Consider the following 19037-nt stretch of genomic DNA (forward strand, 5'->3'; position numbering starts at 1 on the left):
ATACTTGCAGCATTTATGAAATAGCACATTGACTTTGTGTATGGCACTTCTAAAATTATTTCTTTTGCTTTGAGGTGGTCTGCTGGTAAATTGAAGAGCTGGGATTATATTTGGGATATCTTAGCTGTATGTCAAAGGGGAGAGAGTTTGTGTGGTAGTACATATGTGCTGCCACAAGTTGTGTTTCTAGGTTTAACTTGTAAACACAAAAATAATTTTTTTCTAATGGTAACATTCTAAGTTTGTAATGTTTTGTGCACTTTAGTAAAAGATGACAAATACCTCTCATTAAAAACATTTTGGCATTTTGGAGTTCATGCCATTACATGGATAAATGGATGTGCATATCCAAGAGAAATTCACTGTAGCTCACTTGAAGAGCTCATATATAGTGTAAAAAAATGAAATAGTCCTAAGGTAACCTTAAATTTTAAACAAACTATTTTGAACTATAAAAACCAGGGTTACAAAGAGAACTTCAGAAAAACAAAGGTAACAGTTTTACAACTTCTACACATGATATGTCAAAATTAGATACTCAAATCATATTGCACCGAACACTCTTGTCTTGCATTTTATTTAATGGAGACTAGTGAGAAGGGATGATCATTTCAAATAAAAACTGCTCAGGTGTTCAGATAGATAACAGATTTGTAGTCAGTGATCTTTTGTAAATTTTGGGGAGACCTCACCTTGATGCTGATCTCCTGTGCGCTATCAGAATATAATATTGCTTTTTACAGAGGTAATTTTTCTTCTGCATTTATGTATGTGTAACAAAAGTAATACATTCCCTTTTTCAGTATTAATGGATAAAATGGATCCATAGCAATCCCGGAGGAAGAGGCAGATAAATATATGTGTTAAGTTCCCTTAGTTCAATAAAGAGCTTTCACCTGCCACTAAATCCAACTGTTGGTTTAAAATTTGAGCATTAAGTTAAAGAAGGGTTTCATTCCTTGTAGTTCATATCATTGTAAGAAGAGTTCTTAGAAAAATAATTTAAATGAAAGATTTCTTTGCCTTCTTATATTTCAGTGAGAACATTATACAGGTCATGCAAATAGGTGAGAAATTAATAATTGAAGAGAATGCAACTGAAAGATGATTTATGTATATTTGCATTTCTGCTTTATTTATAAAGAAGAAATATAAAAGAAAGGCAAGCTGTACACTCATCAGAGCTAGAATTAGTAACCAAGAATGCCAGGTTCTCTTTTAGATCAGTTATTCATTATTCAAAAAATACTCAAGGGCACAAAAGTTGAATGGAGATTGCTGGTTTAGCTGACTTGGTTGACTTCCTAATAAAATTCTTTCAGTGCTTCTATTTATAAAACCTTTTCTGTTCATTTTATTTCTTTTTTTTTTCCAATTTAGACCATTATCAGTAGCAATGTAATAAGTAGAGAGCTTAAAAATGAATCATACTCTTTTTCAAATATCAATATCAAATCAATATTAAAGCAAATTATTGCTTTGTTTTCTCTTTGGAAAATCACTTTTGGTCCAAGAGGAAAAGGACCTCACCTCTCAAACATGAAGTGACAGCACTATCTGGAACAAGGAAAGCATAGTTGATATTTCAGAAAAGTAGGAGATGCAAGGTGGAAAAGATACTTTCATCTGTGTTTTCCGTGTTCAAGGGGAAATAATTTACTGCAAAAGTTAGAAGGCTTTGATTCACTCTTCGTTCTCAATGAGAAAAAAATGTCAGCTTCTAGTAGCTAGGTTTGCTAAAGTGAGGCTTAGGTTCACCTCTAATTAATGCTTGGACATAAAAACAGTATAAAAACAGTATTAAAAGTTTGTGGTAACTTGGATTGCAGCTGTCTACATCAATTAGCTAAATAGCACACGCTTCAATAAACATCTACTACATGTATGTAATAAAACTGGATAACTAATTGCGGTAGGTTCATGTGCTGTCACACACAGCAAGCCAGGTAAATAGTAACCACATTTGTTGCCTTATGTAAAAGCAAAATTTCCTTTTTGTACAGAATTTACATAGTGATGTGGTTATGTTTTGTATTTCTCAAAGATTATGAAACAGTCTTGCAGCCCCTCAGCTACTGCTTCACTTATTTGTGTATATGGGTGTGATTCCTTCTGCAGTTTTTACCTCTCTCCTTTTCTCTCACCTCCTTTATGTCTGTTGTCAGAGAGAAATATGTGTGAACTCCTTTCTGACCTGAAAGGTTCTTCCAACTCTCTTTGCTGCCATGTCTCCCTTTCTACCTCTGTATAATGCTTTCCACTTTCCTGATTTTGAAAATTCAACATTTTATACACTCAGGTTCTGTAAATTTACTTCCTGCCTGCTCCCTGTATGGGGCCACAGTGTGACTTTTTAACATTTAAAAACTGTGGTTCATAAGAATTTTATACTTATTATACTGCAATACTATCTGCACACCACTGAATCAGGATCTGTGATGCCATTGGCTATCCATGTTTAGGCAACAATGTATAGTTCCAAATTCATTTGAGGAGAAATAAGGAGATGAGGGGATATGAAAATAATTTAATAAAGCATAATGTAACTAATTAGATGTCGACTATGTAACACTGCCTATGCAATTAAGTACTTATGCCTTCATCAAGAATGTCCTGGGAACTGAAAACAATGTAACAAATTGGTCGATGGAGACAGTAGTTGCTCGAAATCTTGTTCAAGATACACGTTAAGTTGCTATTCATGCAGTAACATGTCTCTGTTCTTGCTCCTTCTCATCTGTATTCTAATTTTGATAGACATTGCCTCTCTTTCTCTCTGACCAGCTGACCATGGGGGGTGGGGTGGAACTTTCTTTGCTGCAACCTTTTTTCATAGCTGCCTTTGATTCTTCTGCTCCACAATGTCAGGAGGAATCTGAGCTCACCTTTCTCTAATCACCAGAGCTAAGGCAGCAAAACCTTCTGTCCCTATACCTCACCAATAGCTTTTGCTTTGAAGAAAACAGTCTTCCTCCTGCACCACTTCTCAGGTCATGAATGCCAGCTCTGTAACTATCTAAATGTATCCTAGATTTTATAGAATATTTTTCCTTTTACAATGCATAAATCCTGAACTATTTTTTTCTAATTTGTTTATTTATGTTTTGTTTGTTTGTATGTTTTTTAGTATGGTGCTGTAAAAAAAAATCAGATATGTCTGCAAAAATGTTCAACCTGTACCTTCACCACAGCTATGCAAACTTTTTTTTACATAAATTATGTCAGAGAGACAATGAATATTTGAGTACTGCTGTTGTCCTTTGTAAGAATAATATCTAGAAATGTGAATGTAATTTCTTATTCATATATGCATTTTAAATACCCTGAAACTGAACTTCTAGATTCTTCTCTAACTGTTCATGAAGGGTACAAGACAATTATTTTCTTACAAACTATATTGCTTCACATGTCTAGCTTAGTATAGGTGACAGTGACCTTAATGACTGTTAAACTACATCCGAAGTACAAGTTTTTGGGCTATATCTGAGCCCCAGAAGTTCCTTATCAGTAAAAAGGTATGTGCTTGGTGCTTTGAGGGAGATATTATACATAAATCTGTTAGATAAGTAAGTAGTGCAGATAAGATTTCCATCCAATGTTAAACTGGTCACATATTTTACTAAAAGCTACTTTTATGGAAATAGTTGCTTGAAGAGGTGCATTTGTATTTTTCCTTAAATGGAAGAATAAATCTGGGGCCTCTTACAAATTTTGTTCTCTGTGTCCGAGTTAGTCTTTCTCTGTATTTCTGAGAGAATCATAATTACTTGTTCATGGAGACAAAAATAATGTAGAAATACCACAAAATATTCCTAACATTAACTTTAAGCTTGTGCAGTTTCAACCACATTAAACTGTCATGTAAATGTGATAGTTTTTAAGTGCTTATCAAAAATAGCTTGTTCATGAGATACAGAAGCACTTGTCAATTTTTTACATTTGAATCAATACTTTTGTAGAGTGTAGAAAAAAAAAGAGCATGTTGGTCTGCACAGATGGCAAAATTTATGATTGAATGATAAAAAATTTAATTATAATATCCAGTGAAGGCAGAAATTGTGGAATTCACCATATTTGTGATCTGTATATATTAACCACTTATATATTTTCCAGATTCATTCTTCAGCAGCTTATGTGTAGTTATCATTAAAGCCATCTCGCTGTTTTTCCTTGCACAGAGTATGTAGATTAATTGTGGCAGAGTAGGTTTTTCACCCCTGTTTTGCTGTTATGTCCCTCCCTTACAGTATCAAGAGAACTGTCTTGCTCCAAAATCTCTTTTCAAGCTGCTCTTTACAACCAAAGCATATTTAGATTGAGCTACTGCCTTAAAATGCTATGTCAGCAAACCCACTGACAAAAACTTACTGAGTGTAAGTTTTGCACTTAGTTGTGAGGTAGTTTGTTCATTCATTGATTTTTGGTTTTGGTTTTTTTATCAGTAGGCATACTAATACATTTTTTGTAACCCAAAATGTCAATACTCCCTCTCCTTTTGCCTAACTAAAACCCCACATATGGTGTATAGATATGGTGGGTAAATAAAAATGCTTCTAGTCACACAACATAGCCAAGAATTAAGTTCTCCTGTTATATTTGTGTTGGGAGGAACGGGTTAAAGCTTGGAAGACTGTTGAGAAGGATTGTAAATCACTCAAGTGACCTTGCAGTTGGAAATAACTCTTGATAAGCCTCTGAGAACCACAGTCCAGTGATCCTCCAGCACAAACCATCTCCATTTGTGTCTCTGCCTGATGCTGCTCTGGGGATCCCCTCATTAGCAAGGTAAATGGAAATAAATGTGTGGATATCCTCAGCTCAGTCAGAGAGAAAGAGAAAGGTTTTCTAACCAGGCGAGAGCCTGGGAAACAGTTGGGAAAGAATGTAAATAATTCTCTAATCTATCTTGTTATTCACATTGTTTATAGATATGCTCTGCCACTGCGCGTCATTCACTGCACACCAATGGTGTGACATGTTTTTACTCTAAGACCAATGAAATTAATCTTCTCGATGTTCTCTATATATAGAGCGGTATATTTGAAATAAATCAGAGCTCATTTTCTTTGCCTTCTGATCTGGAGTTCTCTGTTCCTGTCCTGCTCGACAGCGACATCTGGTGACCCCTCGTGGAATTGCAGCGTCGGCCGAAGCCCCGAACCACAGCGTCTTGCGGGGGGGCTTTGCTGCGCAGCTCCACGCCAGTAGCCTGGAGGCTCTGGCCGGACACCTTTGGCCTCCTGAGAGAGGTAACGCTGAAACCATGGGCCTTCCGGAGAAGGCTTGGTCCTGTCTGGACTGCGGGTCGGCTCTTAGAAGCCGAGAACTGAGTGGGACGGTTTTCCCTGAACTAGTGGACTGTCTGTCTCTTGAAGTGGACGTCTGCTAAGGGAGGGTTTCCTAACTATGGGGAACCAGCCATCTACGGCTGAATGGGTGGTCTTGGCCGCTTGGCAAGGCTGCGCCCCACAATTGGGGATCCAGGTCTCGGATGATGACTTCATCAGGCTCCTGAGTTGGGCTCGGGACCATGGATTCCCTGCAGACCTTAGTTTCGCCTTTGATCGTAAGGTCTGGAATGAGTTGGGCCGGTGCCTCCTGAAGCAAGTGAGGAAGAGGGACGGCACAGCATCTGCTCTGTTTGCAGTCTGGGGATGCATCTATACGGCCTTGCCTCGTAAGACCCCGAGGAGCAGTGACTCCGAATGGGAGTTGTCGGGAACTGAAGATGCCGCTTCGGTATGCAGCGGTGTCTCGGGAATCAGTGGGCGACAGGCGGGCGGGGCGGTGCCCAGGCCCGCCACGGCGCAGAGTGGGTCTGCGAGAGACGCTGGGACGCCCCGCGGACTTTACATGTCACTGGGAACTCATGCTAAGCCCAAGTATTCCCGTCCCTGTGACTATGTTCAGCCGAGATATTCTTTGCCGACAGATCGGCCGCTGATTGCGCGGCACGCCGTGCTGCCACAGTCCGCGGCTCCGCAGCCCCCCCGTTTCCAGAGCGCATTCGCGGGGGGGCCGGCGCCGCCCGCAGTCCACGGCGCGGTGGGGGCTGGAGCCCCCCCGACTCCTTCGCTGATGGAGCCTGCGCAGATGTACCGGTCCCACCCTCTAGTACTGCCGGGACCGGCAATGGAGCCTCTGATCCATCCCCTGGCACGCCCCCCGCCGCACGCGGGGGCCTCGGCTTTGCCAACGGGACAGGCTCCCATCGCCGCGCTGCCTGAAGCCGACTCAGCGGCGACTTCGCTTTGTGATTCACCGCCGCCGGCAGAAGCAGGCAGCCTTGTGCTGGACAACACATCCAGTCTGTTTGTTTCAGAGCCTGCATCCAGCCCACCACTCCCTCCGCTTCCCCCAGACTGCCCCGAGCTCTGTCCCACTGAGGCAGAGGCAGCGGGAGCGAACGCCGGCTTGGTCCGCAGCAGCGCCACTGCTGCTGCTACCGTGGCTGGGGATGGGGGTGGAGCCGTGATTCAGTCCATTGCATCCCGCGGCAGGACGGACACACTGAGAGCGAGGAGCAACCCCTTGTACTGGGCAAGCATGAGTGGTGCCAAGATCCCCAAAACCAGGGTGGAATTTTATATTCCCGGGAAAACCTCCCCTGCCCGCGCCCCGCGCGTCCTGCTCCTGTTCGCAGAGCGGGAGAAGCGGGGTCCCGTGAAGCTGTGGCTCGATCCATGGCCAGGTGGGGTGGGGGGAGGGCGAAAAGCCGGAGGAATTGCCGGGATTCTTGCAGCCTGGTGGAGGCGTGCACCGAAATATAAAGTTAGAATAGGTCGTCCATCTGTGGGTGGCCATGGAGTGTCCCAGGGACCCCAGATTCAGGGTCCCCAAGTGATACCTATGAGAAGCTGGGGGGAGGGACCGAGCCGCGTGGATCTTGGCTCGGCAGAGAGCCTGGGCTCTCCGCCCCTCCAGCCAGGTTTGGGACGCTTGGCCCGGCCCCCTGGACCGGGTCCTCCGCCTCGCCGAGCACCACAGGGTCCTAGAGCCCGCAGGTGCTGCTGGTTTTCAAAAAGAAAAAAAAAAAAAAGGGAAAGAGCTAACAGCTCAAAGTACTGGAAAGCCACAACAGCCTCGGCCCAAGTGATTGAATTAAAGGCTGTGGCCATGGCATTTCAGAGATTTCATGGCATTTCATATGTCAGTCAAGTGGTTCATTGAGGACATGACTGCATGGGCCAAAAGCCTTGCATGATTCTTCTATCAAGTGCACACACCTTGCAAAAGCAATTTGATGAATGCCAACCAAGGCTTGACCTGCTGCACCTTACTGGCTGGGATAAATCTCAGAGGCCTAAGGGCATTGCAGCTGTGGCAAACAGATGTTACTCATCTTGCCAAATTCCGAATTTGGCTGATTTGGGTATGTGCACATTTGTTAATACCTTCTTTTCTGTCATGTGGGCATCTGCTCACACTGGGTAATGGATTTTGATAAGTTGGACTGCCAGTCCTTTGGCAGACTGACAATGAGTTGTTACTATCTTAGAGGTGGTAACTGATTTCTTGAAATTTATACTAAGAGTTTGGAATCTCTTAGACTGTTCTGAGTCAATATCCAAATTGAGGTTTTGATTGATTGGAGTTGATAAGGCTCTTGAGCTGTGTTTGTTCTCTTTCCTGCAAGGGCCCTGCAGGAGAGCACAAACACCATCTTTTCTTTTTTCTTTTTTCTTTCTTTAACAAAAAGGGGGAAATGTGGATATTCTCAGCTCAGTCAGAGAGAAAGAGAAAGGTTTTCTAACCAGGCAAGAGCCTGGGAAACAGTTGGGAAAGAATGTAAATAATTCTCTAATCTATCTTGTTATTCACATTGTTTATAGATATGTTCTGCCACAGTACATCATTCACTGCACACCAATGGTGTGACATGTTTTTACTCTAAGACCAATGAAATTAATCTTCTCGATGTTCTCTATATATAGAGCGGTATATTTGAAATAAATCAGAGCTCATTTTCTTTGCCTTCTGATCTGGAGTTTTCTGTTCCTGTCCTGCTCAACAGCGACATAAATGTATTGGTTTTGTTCTAACAGCAAGTTTGTAGCTGTTCTGACTGCCTGCCAGTGTCAACTCATGGTTTGAAATAACAAAATATCTTATTTAAAACTTAAGTAACTTTATAGAATTAAATAAGTATCTGTCTCATCAGAAATGAGGCATATGTCATGCTTTATAAGTACATGAGTCAGGGTCCTCATGTTGCAGTATTTTAAATTGTTCATCTCTTTTTATACTGCCCAGATTTCAGGTTTTTCTGTATGTTGAATTTGTGATGTCATTTGCTATTCAGTATCATAAAGTCCTGGCACAATCCTTCTGGCAGAGCACATCCTTACTGACCTGTCTAACTTAGCATCAGCAGCAAAGTTGCTCATCTCAGTCTTCACAGGATTCCCTTTTTTTTTCACAAGGTTGCATTTAGGAATGTACTGGATAGCCCAGGTCCCAGCACTGATCTTTGCAGAACTCTAGTGGCAAGTTTCCTCCATTCCAGGAGTTAACCATTAACTCATACTCCCTTCTCCAATTTCCTTCCCGTCTGTTAATTTTTTATCAAACCTAAGACTGAAGTTCTTATTTTAGCCTTAAGCCTTCGTTTAAGGCTTAAGGTTTCTTTTAAAATAAGTCTGCGCCAGGAGACTTGGTGGAAAGCCTTTTGGAAATCCAATAGACTCTATTAACTAGATCCTCATTGCTTACTGATCCTTTTAAAGGCATTAAAAGCTTTTTCCTGCAATAATAAACAAAGCCAAAGTTTGCAGTACATTTTAAAAATGTGTACAATGAAGCAAGTACCAGGTGATTACTGTGTATTGTATGTAATCCAAAAAACAGTGTTTAGACATCTGGTCACTAAGCTATGTTAATTACTCCTAATAAAAGGCTTTATGTCTTAACCGAGGCTTTACCATCTGGATTAATTCATTTTTCAAGGTATGTAATGATAACTGTGTGATAAATACATTGCTTATGGACTGTAGGGTTTTATTATTATTTGGAGGCAATGTGTAAATATGTTATGAAAATGTGAGAAACACTTCAAATAGATATATAAACTTCGGTATCCAAAATAATGCAAACAGGACCACTTGACTAAACATCTGAAATAATTACTTTCCAGTGTCTTTAATTCTAAGTTCATTTTGATCTACCCAGTACAGTACCGGTGATTATTTTTCATAGGTCTTAGGAAGACACTACTGTAAAGGTGTTTTTGGAGGTAAGCTTAGAACTTTTTTTTTAAGAACACCTTCTTTTTATTAAATTAAGGAATAACTCTTTATTTTTAACACATTTTTATTTACCTTGCATTTGTACAGTTTGTTTCCAGGGTCCACGATTGATAAGTTGTGAGCATTTGAAGGTTTCATTAAAAATTTATACCTTAAAAACGATTACTGTTTGGAATTTTAAACCTTGTAAAAGAAGAGACTGACGCATATCATAGACAAGTAGATAGCCCATACTGGCAATCTAAATAAAACTCCTACTGCATTAATGCTGTTTTGTACTCAGCTGCAGATTTTGTGGTGAATGTAGAAAGCCCTTTGCAGAAGACAATGGTGCAGCACACCAGATTTCTTCTTCAGCTCCTGAACCTGATAAACGATGGCAATTGGTTTGTCCAAACAGACTGCTCAGTGCCTTGGGTTTCCCCATCACTGGGCCAGCTCTGTGCCAGGTGCTGCCCAAGCACCAGCACAAGCTGGGACTGAAGTGTGGCTCTGTGGAGAAGGACCTGGGGGTGCTGCTGGACAACAAGCTATCCGTGAGCCAGCAGTGCCCCTGTGGCCAAGAGGGTCAAGAGGATTCTGCAGTGCATTAGCAATAGTATTGCCAGCAGGTCGAGGGAGGTGATCCTGCCCCTTTACTCAGCCCTGGCAGGGTCACACCTGGAATGCTGTGTCCAGTTCTGGGGTGCCCAGTACAGGAGAGACTTGAAGCTCCTTGAGGGGAGGGTGACAAGGGTGATGAGGGGACTGAAGCATCTCTCTTACCAGGAAAGGCTGAGGAAGTTGCACCTGTTCAGCCTCAAGAAGAGATGACTGAGAGGGGACTTTATCAATATTTGTAAGTACCTAAATGGAAAGTATCAAGATGATGGAGTCAGGCTCTCCTCAGTGGTGCCAAGCAATAGGACAAGAGACAATGGGCAGAAACTGTGCAAAGTAAGTTCCATCTGAATATGAAGAATACTTTATTTCTGTGCGAGTGAAGACGCGTTGGAACAGATACTGAAGTCTCCTTCACCAGAGATATTCAATAAGTGTCTGTACGCAATCCTGTGCAATGTGCTCTGGAATGACCCTCTCTGAGCAGCTGAGCAGGGAGGCTGGAACACATGATTCTCTGCGGTCCCTTCCAACCTGACCCATCCTGTCATGCTGTGAGTCACGGCGCACAGCCCTCCTGCGAGGCCCGGCCGCGCCTCGCCGGCTCCCGCACCGCCGGCGCACCGCAATTTCGGGAAAACTCCCGCCGCTCCTGGCCGGGGCTGTCCTGCCACTCCCGGCCGGCCGGCCGGAAGCTCCCGCCTCCCCGGGCGAAAGCCGTGGGGCCGCCGCAGGTGTTGGGCGACTGCTCCCGGGCCACTGGGCGCTCTCCGCCCGGCTCGTCCTTCTCCGGCGCCGGCTGCCCTTGGAACCCCGCGGCAGTTTCCTCCCGTCGGGTGAGCCGAACGGGGCCGGGTAGCGCCCGGGGCCGGGCTGAGCGCCGGCCATGTCGCGGAGCTCGCAGGGCGGGCGGCCCGGCAGGTCCCCACTGCCCCGCGGGGCCAGTCCCGGGTCAGCCGCCGCCCCGCTGCCGCCGCCCCCGCTGCCCCTGCAGTCCCCCTTCGGCCCCGGCGGGGCCAGCCCGGGCCCCAGAGGTCTGGCAGAGCTCAAGCCGGTTCGGCGGTTCATTCCGGACTCGTGGAAGAACTTCTTCAAAGGGAGACGCCACCCCGGTTCCAGCTGGGATAGCACGGCCTCCGACATCAGGTATATCTCGGACGGGGTCGAGTGCTCGCCGCCTGCCTCTCCCGCCCCGCTGCAACCAGGGACCAGGACGGTGCCTGGCTCCTACACGGACCCATTCGGGGGGTCGGGCGGGAGCTACCACTCCGGGAAGGAGGCCGAGGCCATACTGCCCTCCGGAGACCCCTCGGGCTCGCTGGAGCGCCGCGCCGGCACTGGGCAGACGTACAGCGAGCGGGTGGAGGAGTACCACCAGCGGTACGCCTACATGAAATCCTGGGCAGGGCTGCTCAGGATCCTCTGCGTGGCCGAGCTGCTGCTTGGCGCCTCCGTCTTCGCCTGTGTCACCGCCTACATACACAAGGACAACGAGTGGTACAACATGTTCGGGTACTCGCAGCCCTACGGATACGGGGCGGGCAGCGCCTACGGGGGATACGCCTACAGCGGGCCCAAAACGCCTTTCATCCTGGTGGTGGCGGGAATGGCGTGGATCGTCACCATAGTGCTGCTCGTGCTGGGCATGTCCATGTACTACCGAACTATCCTCCTCGATTCCAACTGGTGGCCTCTGACCGAGTTTGGGATCAATATGGCCTTGTTTATCCTGTACATGTCTGCTGCCATAGTGTACGTAAACGATACCAACCGAGGTGGGCTCTGCTATTACCAGTTGTTTAAGACTCCGATAAATGCGGCTTTTTGCCGTGTGGAGGGCGGTCAGACAGCGGCAATAATCTTCTTGTTTGTCACGGTGATCCTCTATCTAATTAGTGCGATGGTGTGCCTAAAGTTGTGGAGGCACGAAGGGGCCAGGAGGCACAGGGAATTAATGGAACAGGAGGTAAGTCATTAGTTACCGTTTTTTATCTACCAGGTACCACATGATGGGGAGCAGCTGTAAGATTTTACCGTGGTGTAGACTGTGTCAGATCAAGTGTCTTCTCTATAGCAGATCTATAGCCCTGAGGTTGAATTTTAACCAGTCTTTAAGTATTAGAAACTGACAAACGAAAGGTGTTTTTAAGGTGTCAGATCCAAAGTCGTGGACGCGTTTTGGTTTATGGCTTTTTTTTAATGTTTATAATTCACCTTGGGTAAGGACCTAGCTCTGTTTTCTTCATAATACTGGGCTCTCTTCTTGAGTCAGCTGAGGAACTACTTCCTAGTGTGTATTTTCCAAACAAAGGAAAAAATGAACAATGTTCATCTGTTCAGCAGAGTTCGGTGGCTTAAAGCCACCTAGCATTTATTCGAAACCTGTGCATTCAGCACATCAAGTGCCAGTGTGGATAAACCTAAGAATGTGAAATACTTACTTTTACTTTGCAAGCAAAACTCCAAGCAACTTCTTTATGACTTTTCAGCTTTCCTCACAATAGTTATCAGCAAATATTTGTAGTAACAGCCTTGGCTAGATTTTGATGTCTCAAATTTCAGTCAGCAACATCTTTTTCATGTCAAATATTTTGCCTGGCTACTGGCCTTGCCTACACTAGAAGCATTCAGTATTTGCCTGGTTAATGATAAACTATAACAGTAGAGATTTAACACTCATACCTAGAGAGTTGAAAGTAATTTGTGTAAAACTTCCTTCATTTGAAAACATCACCAAAAATGAAAAACATCACCCTTTAAAAATGAGTAAGATTTAATATAGCATGAAAATTAATGCATGTGAAATGTACATAAGCCTAAATTAAGGAGGGGTCAGCCTTTAAGGGATTTTAGAAGGAGAGAGTTTTAAAGTTGCATTTCCTCTGCTCTGTGACTGCAGTCTGATTTGCAGCATTTTTATTTAACACTGGTTTCCAGTTCACCATCCTGCATAAAATTGAGACTTTACTTTTGAAAACTAATTATAATTGGTTTTTAACCAACTGATAGTATGTCCTGCAAGAGTGAGGTGATTGCCAGAGTTGTACACAAGGTGTTTATTCTTCCCTGTTACTATCCAAGTTCTTTTAGTCCACTTACTAAACATTTCTAAAGGGAATACTTTAATAATAGAGGTTAGAGACTGGAGAATGCTGTGCAAAACAGATGCAGGTTGAGCTACTGGTTAGTGCACTGTTGTGTGTCCTAGGCAATGAATTAGGCTCAGCGTGTTAGTGAGTTAAGGTGGGCTGGAATGTGAAACAATAATAAAGGAGCTTGAGAAGTGGATGGAGTATTTCCTGCAAGCTGTTCCTTACAGCTGTGCTCTGGGAAATCCTGTTGTTCTGGGGTTTGGGTGGCTGTTTTCCTTAAACAACAAGTCTCTAAATCAGTGGATCTGAAAATACTCCTTATGCTAAATTTCATCATACCTAAGTATAAATGTAATCTTCTGTACAGTATGATTTTGAAAATGTATAAATGTTAGTAGTCTGTGCTTTTGCATAGTATTTTTGCTGGAAATAAAACTTAGTTATTTCCTTTTTTTTTTTTTTTTTTTTTTTTTTTTTGGATAGATGAAAACACAATCCTCTATTCCAGAAAAGAAGGTAGGAAATAGGAATTAATTTTTCTGTTCACTGGTAATTCTAAATGATTATTATTTTCCTTGTGACTATTTTTATTTATTTATTTGTTTGTTTATTTGACCTCAAGGAGATTAGGTTTAGTTTTTTAAGTTAGTTTGGATGGCAGTCTCCTGCCTAGAAGATTAAAAAGGAGCTTGTAAAGAACTTACTCCTAGTTAAGCTAGCTTATAACATCTATAAAATTGTAAAATAGCAGATGTGATGGCTGCTTCTCTGTGTGCTCTTATCCTTTTCTATGAAGTGACAAGTTCTGTCGCATTTATCACAGAGTTTGGCAGGCATGACTAAAACAGCAGGTCGTCTGATGGAGAGGTAGGTTTGGGACTCTTTTTCTTCCTGGCTCTGTGCTTAATTTGCAGGAGAGCCAGTGGAAGCACAGTGTGGGTGCCCTGTGAGTTGAGCTTCTTCCTCAATCTCTGAGACTGCTACAAAGACGCCCTTCCCAGTTAAAGCATCAGCAGTGTTAGTGTTTCAGCCACACAAAGTATCATTGCATACACTGCAAAGATGGCATGGGCTTTCCAGAGAAATTATGATGTATTAATTTCCGCCTTAAATGTCTCCTTATAGACGCTGTGAATTTCCTACCACTGTTTCTCTGTTGATTCAGTACTCGATCAGGATCCTTTTGTTTATGTTCTAAGATGTCACTTTTTTTTTTTAATTTCTGGATCAAAGGATGAGTTGTGCAATAGGAAGCAAGGAGAAAAGGGAACTCCAAAGAACTGAATGATTCCAGTTCATCCACAAATTACACGAATGCTGAAGGAAACTTCCTTACACTATTTTTTTAAGACATGCAAACAAATCTTTCCAAACCTCCAGAAATATTTATCTGTACTGCTATTAGGACAAACGTAAGAAAAATACTGTATGGAAAGCATTACTGTAAGTCATTAAACTGATTGTCTAATTGCACTAAGAGTTGTAAGAAATATCTGTGATTTGCTTCTACTGCTGCTCAATATATGTATCTCTGTCTTAAAGTTGCATATTTTGTGATTTATGTAAAACTGATTTCATTAAGAACAAATTGTTTCTCTTTAAAACAGTATGAAGGTGATGACAGACCAAGGGAAGAAATCAGTTACAGGCAGCTGAAGTCACTGGAAAGAAAACCAGAGCTACTTAATGGTTATATACCTGCAGGTCACATTCCTAAACCTATAGTGATGCCAGACTACTTAGCGTAAGTGACTTGATTTTGATGGACCAGCTTAGTGGAGGATACTTGAATAGTTTTTCACTCTGCATTTCTCCTCCCATGCACATGCTACGGGAACTCGCAATTGTGTGTTAACATTAAAAAGCAGAGAGGATGGGGCTGGTATCAGTGGCATAAGACCAGTAAATATAAATAAGGAGTCTTAATTTAAAAAATAACCCCCCACAAACCTCAAATGTTGAAAGAGAATGTCATAATCTAGCAAGTATGTGAACTGCCAAAGGAACAGAAGACCACAATATAGATATTAGAGGAAGAAACTAAAATACATGGGAAATTGCCTTTTTAGGGCCTGAAATTTGACTACTCTTATACTTTCTAATGCTGAGTTTATAACATGCTCCCTTTTAAAGAGTAGGCTTTTCCAAGTCTGATATAATAAATTAATTTTTATACTATTTGCTATGGGCACAAATAAAAACAAGGAGATGTTTCACTTGAATATTAGGAAAATATTTTTCTCATTGAGGGTTCACAAAGGTTTGCCAGAGAGACTGAGTCTCCATGCTTGGAGATAGCAATAGCTGTCTGGACATAGTCCTGGTCCAAGTGTTCCTGATTGTACAGAAGGTCAGATCAGATAACCTCCAGGTATCTCCTGCAATCTCAACTATACTGTGATTCTCTGATTTCAATGCTTTACAGACATGCAAATTTCAGCAGGTTATGAGATTAGCAAGAAATGCAGGAATACACTGCCAAGGTGAAGAGTCTAAAGGTTGTTAGTCAGTCGTATCTCTAAAACCAATTCTTAATTTTTTTTTTCCCAGGAAATACCCTGTAATTCAAACAAATGAAATGAGAGACCGGTACAAAGCAGTATTCAATGATCAGTTTGCTGAGTATAAAGAACTGTCTATGGAAGTTCATGCTGTATTAAAAAAGTTTGATGAGCTGGATGCATTGCTGAAACAGCTTCCACACCATCCTGAAAGCATATATGTGAGTACCTGTGAAATGGGCTCATGGAAAATAGTTGTATTAGGTGGTATAGGCAGTTTTTTACTGTCTTCAGGTAGGGCATAATGTCTTCTAATGCTGGCTGTGACCTGGTGTGAGAGGAAATTTCCCCATATGTTACATCATCTCTGGGCATTAGTTAGCGATACCAAGTTCCAGTTAAGACGTATATGTGGTTTTCTGGGGGTTTTTGTTTATTTGTTTCATACTAGTAGCTTTTAAGTTCTAGTGAGTCACAGTTAATATATTTTCATTATTTCTCAAATACAAGATTTACATCTAAAATGTTATAACCACAAGGTACTGATCAAATGAGAATTCTGATGAGTATTTTGTAGTATATACATGCATATATGGAGCACATTCAAAGTTTAAAAATCTCTGGTTTCTCATTAGGAACAAGAAAGGATATCAAAAGTTCTGCAGGAATACAAGAAGAAGAAAAACGTAAGTATTTTAAATTTACATTGCTATTGAATTTAATGACTAGCAAAGAGAGTGTAAACAGATAATACTTCTGACACTAGGCAGATTTCAGTATCTCAGGGTACCTGAAGTGTTTTGTGTATTTTGTCTTCTAAAACTTAGGCAAAGTTAGGTCACAACCTCTACACTCATGCCAATGAACATTTTTGAGAATTATGATTCCAGTAGCCACATGTGGGGAAAAACCACAAACAACAACCCAAGAATTGAGCGTTTTCATCTTCTGAGAGTATGTTTAATCTCTTAGCATTCTGCATTCAGAAGATTAGTTCAGTTATATTCACTGACTGACACAGCCAATGGATAAAACCAGAAAACATAGTCTTAGACTTCAAAAGAAATTTTGTATTTTTTGAGGCATGGAATTAAGACACTCTCAGAAAGTAATTTTCAGTGTAATCCAAGAGGTTTCTCTTTGTAATTTTTAAATGCAGGCAGCAAATATGTATCTGTGTTCCATTAAAAACATTATGCATTACAAATACACATTTTTTTCTCCATGGAATTTATGTCCATGTTAGTTAAACTTCATTGCTTTTTTTTTTTTTTTTTTGTGGGGGGGAAGGATGTATTGCACATACAACAAATACGTGTATAAAGTCTAAATTACTTATAAGGATGTCATTTATTTGCAGATTCCTGCTTTAAAACAGCTCTATTTACTAAGTAACTACAGCATATAAAGGCAGAACATTTTCTTCTGGACTTTCATGAAGGAAGGGGAAACAGGAAATAAGAAAGGGCCGGGGAAAAAGATTGTGATTTTTTTGAGAATATTTACATATTAGTCAATAAGATAACCAATAATAGACTATTCTTGGAAGAGTCTGAAAGCCTAATATATTAATGTAAAGGTTTTTGTATTTTTGGCAGGATCCTGCATTTCTGGAGAAAAAGGAGCGTTGTGAATATCTGAAGAATAAGCTTTCTCACATAAAACAACGAATTCAGGACTATGATAAAGTTATGAATTGGAATGTAGAAACTTAGTAATGTCTTCACTTCATGGACACTATTTTCTGGTTTTAAAATTGATATGCGTATTTTAACCTATTTATTTACTCTTTGAACAGTACACTTATGGGAATTACTTAATCACTGTCATATGTTTGGATGTTGTACATTACTGATAGGTTTTGTATGCAGATCCAGTTGTAACTGAAGTTATAGGAAACTGCTGCTAACTTTCTGCTTTCATTACTGCAAATCCTGGCCTCTTAAATCTGAATACTTTATTTGAAAATACTTCATTTGCAAACTTGCAAAGCCTACCAGAGAAAGCAGTTTCCACATACCTTGTGGAAACTTTGCACAGAAATGCTGTTAACAATTTTGGATTTTATTTATATGTTAACTCTTAATGATATCAGAAAGAGCTGAGCTGTTCTTTCTGTATGGGGTTTGATGCACTGCCTGATTGTATTGAATATTTTGGACAATTCAGAAGCTAGTTTAATAAGAGATTTTGTATTGTATTTCCAAATGCTGTCAATTATACTAGAAATCATCTTGAATTTTGCCTAACAAGAGAGGAAAAATACCTTCTTATTTAACCAGCTAGGGGAAGGGGACTTGGGTTTGGTTTTTGTATTGCCCTCTTCAGAGATGATGCAACAAATCTATACTTGGCCTTAAAGGAATAGAGGTACCGGAGGAGGCATATTAGTGTCCCATTAGTGTTGCTATAGGTCAGTGTGCTCTGCCTACCTTGTGGATCATGCTGTTAGGGGTACGTGTGTTTAAGGGCTTCACTCTTCATCAGCAAGTAACAGGACTTCTTGTCTACGCAGCAGCTGTTAATTAACTTGGCATTCAGAGAGTGAGTACAGCAAAATGAATTCTCATTCAAAGTGTAAATTGTTAGTATCCTCTTTAAGGCCAGATAAAATGTATTAAAAGACATACTTTCCAGAGCATAAATTCTATATCTATTTATCTATTTGCATAAATTCTATATCTATTCTTATATTTTCTTGGGGATATTATGCGATAGGTTTGTGCAAGTATTTTCATAAGCCAGTAAATTTTCTCTTTGTATCCTTTTTCATATCTTTATTTACTTTATTAACTTCTTAACTTACTATAATTGTTAGAAGCATTGATAGTTTTTGTACAGTTTTCTACGACTGCAATTTGTCTGTTCTGAAATATGTTTTTTAATATTAACAAAACCCACCAGTGTAGCCATATTACTCTATTGCTTATAAAGACATTTAGTTTGAAAAAGGTGCTCTGATTACAATTACTGCAAATTTTTATTAGTGATTTGCTTTTTTCTTTGAAAGAAAGTTTTAACTTATGCATTAAGGAACAACATCATGAAAGCCATTTCCAGTTTAGTGTGGTCATGGTAGTACTACCTCTGCCCTTCACTGCTGGAAATGTATTAACATACCTCAGTGTCACCATTGTAGCCCTGCTGGTTTTTCAACCCTTATCATTCACGCTGCAATACTGATGGCCATGCACCCACCTTCATATTTGTTAAATTGACATTCTAATTTTATCAGCCATTTAATTCCAAGCATTTTAGTGGATGAAGTAAATAGCACAAGATGTCATGGGAACACTGAGAGAATTTGAAAATTTGGCACCTCTTCATTTCAAAGCCTTCAGTCTCTTCTACTGGAAGGTGCCTCAGTATTTTCATCATTCTGAGAACAGGTGATAGCCAGTGCTATGCCTTGTTCTCTCTCTTTTCAGTGCCTTTCTGGTTCTGGTTTGTATTCATTTCAAAGGAGAAACCTCTCTTCCTTATAAAGGAGATGGGTCAACCTTTTATACTTGTGCTGAATACTTGTTAGTTAAATTGTTCTTTGTAAGAGAAGTACTTGTCCAAATCTCCACAATCTAAATAAATGACCTCTCACTGTA

General features: G+C 41.2%; 1 protein-coding gene across 1 annotated transcript; it reads left to right on the forward strand.

The window, feature by feature from the left end:
• The first annotated feature begins 10723 nt into the window (after positions 1 to 10723).
• Positions 10724 to 19037, forward strand: MARVELD2 (MARVEL domain containing 2). Its single transcript, XM_053968738.1, has 6 exons — positions 10724 to 11811; positions 13421 to 13453; positions 14545 to 14681; positions 15488 to 15659; positions 16074 to 16124; positions 17037 to 19037. The coding sequence occupies exons 1-6, from the start codon at positions 10732 to 10734 to the stop codon at positions 17151 to 17153; spliced, it is 1590 nt and encodes a 529-aa protein (XP_053824713.1). The 5' UTR covers positions 10724 to 10731; the 3' UTR covers positions 17154 to 19037.

Source organism: Vidua chalybeata, chromosome Z (genome assembly GCF_026979565.1).
Source record: "Vidua chalybeata isolate OUT-0048 chromosome Z, bVidCha1 merged haplotype, whole genome shotgun sequence".
Taxonomy (NCBI): Eukaryota; Metazoa; Chordata; class Aves; order Passeriformes; family Viduidae; genus Vidua; species Vidua chalybeata.

Excerpts from the sequence above, each read along its gene's own strand:
- MARVELD2 (XM_053968738.1), top strand. The coding sequence starts at position 10,732 with ATGTCGCGGAGCTCGCAGGGCGGGCGGCCCGGCAGGTCCCCACTGCCC. Across the intron at positions 11,812-13,420 it reads GGGAATTAATGGAACAGGAG|ATGAAAACACAATCCTCTAT; the intron begins GTAAGTCATTAG and ends TTTTTTGGATAG. Across the intron at positions 14,682-15,487 it reads GTGATGCCAGACTACTTAGC|GAAATACCCTGTAATTCAAA; the intron begins GTAAGTGACTTG and ends TTTTTTTCCCAG.